The sequence below is a fragment of the Myotis brandtii genome, unplaced genomic scaffold, assembly GCF_000412655.1.
Source record: "Myotis brandtii unplaced genomic scaffold, ASM41265v1 scaffold123, whole genome shotgun sequence".
NCBI classification, from domain to species: Eukaryota; Metazoa; Chordata; class Mammalia; order Chiroptera; family Vespertilionidae; genus Myotis; species Myotis brandtii.
Genome location: NW_005354291.1, coordinates 12,132,597 through 12,136,680, shown reverse-complemented (window position 1 = coordinate 12,136,680; position 4,084 = coordinate 12,132,597). Strand labels below are relative to the sequence as shown.

Genomic DNA, 4,084 nt, shown 5'->3' with positions numbered 1-4,084 from the left:
CCTCCTCAATGTTCTTGCTTTCTCAAGAACCAACTTATAAAAAGGTACCACAATTTTTTGATTATAATACATTTTAGTTGAAAACAACATATTTCTCCAAATTATCAAACTTTTGTTTCATTTTGTTTTTGGTGATTCCCAGTAATTTTAATTACCCCTAACATGAACATAGAGAATTTAGCAAGTTGTAGTATCAAAATATTTTAGTATACAATTTTCAAAAAAATTTCCAGAGTAAAATACACACTTTAAACTTTGCATATTTGAGTGACTCCACAGAGAAGACCTTAAATTACCTTCTTTTTCAGTATGTTGGTGGTTGGGGCCCAATGATAGTGATCCCCACGCACAGGTGTCCTGGTGGATCCTGAGGACTTACCTGCTGCAGACTGAGAATGTATCAGGGGCAGGTGGGAGCTGAGGCCTCCTTTAGCATGTGTGTGTCCCCTTAGCACCTGTGCCCAGACAGGAGGAGTGCACCACCTGCAGGTCTGGGTAACCCCAACCCCAGGTCCAACTCCTTCTACCTCAGCCCAGCTCCCCATGTGAGTTTCACCAAGCGAGCTAGTTCTCCTCTGAGTCCAGGCTAAGATATGAAGGGAGAGCCTGGTTTCCCCTCATTTCCTCCTCCTGGCCTTTTCAGATTGTGACTTTTCAGTTCAGTCTGCCAAACCACCTGGGATCAGGAGACAGGGGACATCTCTCCTTGCCTTTCGCCAGAAAGCTTTGGGGGCTGTGTGCCAAGGAAGGTCTATCTGCCATCTCTGCATTCTTCATCTCCTCTTCTGCACTATGTCTATATCTTCTCCAAATCGAAATAGCCCTGCAGAGTCTGGGGTCTTTGTGTCCATCCTACCTCTGTGTGATTGTCATAATAGAATGGTGATGCAGTGACAGAAGAATCCAAGTAGAATGTGTAAAGGTTTGGTGTAATGGCAAAGGGCTCTGAAACTCACAGAGACAGAGCATGCTCCTAAGTGGACATGTCATTTCCCGGGTTCCTAGTAGCTGCAGGGGATGCAAAGTAAATTGCGATGATTCTGTCCTCAAGGAATGAAGGAAAATCTCCCTTGCCTATTTCAGACAGTTGCTTTTTCTTTCTATTTTTACCCTCCATAATCCTCCCCTACTTGTCTGTCTGGAGAATCTGGCTGTCTGCCTGCCTTCCCATTGATGCATGTAGCTAGTGAGAGAGAATTCTCGAGTGTTTACAGGGAGGCTGGAGGAAGCCCAGAGCATGTTCACAGATGCATCTCCCAGTAGGACCAGGCTATGAGGCCCACTCTTAAAGTTTCCTATCTCCTTTGGCAGCTAAGCAAACTGACACACAGAGGGGGGACACCTCTGAAGTCTCTTAGCTAGTAAGTGTCAGATCATGCATTCATTGTCATCTTCATCAACAGCAATGACCACTGCTGGCATTCAAGAGACTTACTGTGCCCCAGACATTATGCTAAATATTTTACATATCTTATTTTATTTAATCCTATGAATAGGTGGCAGTGTTAATCTTATTTTCAGATGATGAAACAGACACAGAGCATTTAAAACCCCTTAGCTAATGAATATTTGAGCACAGTTGGGCTCCCAAGTCCACTCTTCTCTATGCTCTGATTTTACATGCAAAGCTAGTAAGTACTAACAATTCTCCACTCAAGAAAAGTTTTGTAATAATAACTCATTACATTTCATAGCATATTACCAGTTCCAAGGTTGTGTTTGTTTGTTTTTTTCAGATTTTACTGAAAATCTCAGTTCCTGAGCTGCTAGTATAGATATCATTCTATCATCCCTCTAGAAAATAAATTCAGTTTAGTATGAGTCACCTTATGCATTAAATATTTTGATAAATCCACAATTTGAAACTAACACCTCTCTTCATATTTGATTATCCCAAGAGCTTCTAAGAGATAATCCTGTAATCCCATTAGACATGACAATGTGAAGCCAGAACACTCCTTGTACATGGAATTGTGACATATTTCCTGGCACTGCCTCCAGAATGTGCCACCGGAGACCCTGGCCTGGACTTCCTTCATTCACCCCAGAAGCAGCCTTTGACATCTTTTCATTAATGTGGGTGGGTTGTTTCAAAAGGAGCAAGAGAGGAGGGGGAAGAGAAGTCCAAACCTATTTTAGTCTCTACCCACAAACTGGCCTAGGGGTTTTCTGGGAAGGCCTTGAGATCATCGTGTCAGCTGGGGGAGGAGGTGTAGCAGAAGGGAGGATAAATTGAACCAAATGTTCTGTTTTTAAAACGTGTTTGACGTATGGCTTATTAAGTGTTCTACAAATTGAAGCAACAAATAATAAGATAACCTTTTTTATTTTTACATGGCAAATATATAGCTCTATTTTGAATATAGTTCTACAGTGGAGTTCTAATTCAATACTGGGACAGAATCCTCAGATGATAAATGATAAATGATAAATGGAACCCAAAATGCCCCTTCAAAATTGACCCTGCCTTTGATGTACTAGTTGACTCTTGTTCTGTACTTTAAATTTTGGGAATTATTTTTATATTTCTCCTATGCTTATAATACCACTCAGAGGCAGAATCATATATCATTGTGACTTAAACATTTCCATATATAAATGTATATATCATTATTATAAGTCTACAACCATTATTAATAAATATCTGTCATCTCTAAGTCACTGGGTTAGCTTATTACATAACTTATTTTCCATTATAGTTACCTAGATATATTTCTGAATATAATCAGTAATTTGACTAGAAATTAGAAATTATTTGTTCTGGAAGCTCAGATATTGGAAGGATATCCTGGCCTTTAATTAAATCTTGTACACCATTCCACTTCACACTTTCTACAATGGGCATGGCCCCTCAAAAAATGATAAAATATTATTTTTGTGTATTTAATTACTGAATATGGCTGAATGTGAATTCTAGTGTTCCTGTTTATTAGTTTTATGAAATGCGTACCCTTTCTGAGGCTCAATGACATCATCAGCAAGTAGAGGATAACAATACATTGCCAACAGACTTTTGAGAGGATATATGAAAAGCACTCATCTGACTGGCACTTAAACATTAAGTAAATTACTCTCTCCTTTTCCGTATGAGGACTGAATGCCCAAGTGATGAGCACTTGTGCTCCTCAGGCTCAGCAGCTGAGTGATAAGATAATCGACCTTAGATTTCTCGGTAATGACCTCATACATCTTTCCTAGATGATTTCAAAATACTGAATTTTTTGTTACTTTGTGTGAAGGTAAGATGTTATTAATCATGGTTTTCACCCACCCAGGTCCGAAGTTACATCAAGAAAGCTCGTGCTGAAGGGGCCCAGATTCTGTGCGGTGAGGGAGTGGACAAGTTGAGTCTCCCCCCGAGGAATCAGGGAGGCTATTTTATGCTTCCCACCGTGATAACTGACATTAAGGACGAGTCCTGCTGCATGAAGGAAGAGATATTTGGTCCTGTGACGTGTGTTGTCCCCTTTGATAGCGAAGAGGAAGTGATTAAAAGAGCCAATAGTGTCAAATATGGGCTGGCAGCGACCGTGTGGTCTAGCAACGTGGGGCGTGTCCACCGGGTGGCTAAGAAGTTGCAGTCAGGCTTGGTCTGGACCAATTGCTGGCTCATCAGGGAGCTGAATCTTCCTTTCGGGGGGATGAAGAGTTCTGGAGTAGGTAGAGAAGGAGCCAAGGATTCTTATGAATTCTTCACGGAAGTCAAAACCATCACCATTAAACACTGACCTTGCCAGTGGAGAAGTTGTGATGGTCAATGCCTGGCTGCAGACAATCAGTGGTGCAATTTGGTGAATGGAAATAGTGGCAGAAATTCCAGCCAGGGCTTGACTCAGCTGAAGGTTATCTCTAGCTTATCTTCAGTAGTTAGTATTTTTACCTGCGTGGTGAAGAGATGCTGTTTATTTTTAAAGGTGAAGAAAAACAATGTAATACTTCTGCTTGGGGAGACACAAAAAGGAAGCCAAAGAATTGTCCTCCTATGTTGTGTGTTCATAACATTTAAAAAAATCATTTTGATCCGATTCTTGGAAATTCACAGATAATCAGATTTTTTTTTTTCATTTGCAAGTGAGTAGTTAAA

At 40.5% G+C, this 4,084-nt stretch overlaps 1 protein-coding gene across 1 annotated transcript in view; it reads left to right on the top strand.

The window, feature by feature from the left end:
- Nucleotides 1–4,078, top strand: part of ALDH8A1 (aldehyde dehydrogenase 8 family, member A1) — a 23,706-nt gene extending 19,628 nt beyond the window's left edge. Inside the window, exon 6 of the mRNA XM_005859033.2 lies at nt 3,276–4,078. Within this exon, the coding sequence (XP_005859095.1) occupies nt 3,276–3,728 (453 nt within the window). The 3' untranslated portion in view covers nt 3,729–4,078. The remainder of the gene's footprint in view (nt 1–3,275) is intronic.
- The last annotated feature ends 6 nt before the right edge of the window (nt 4,079–4,084 follow it).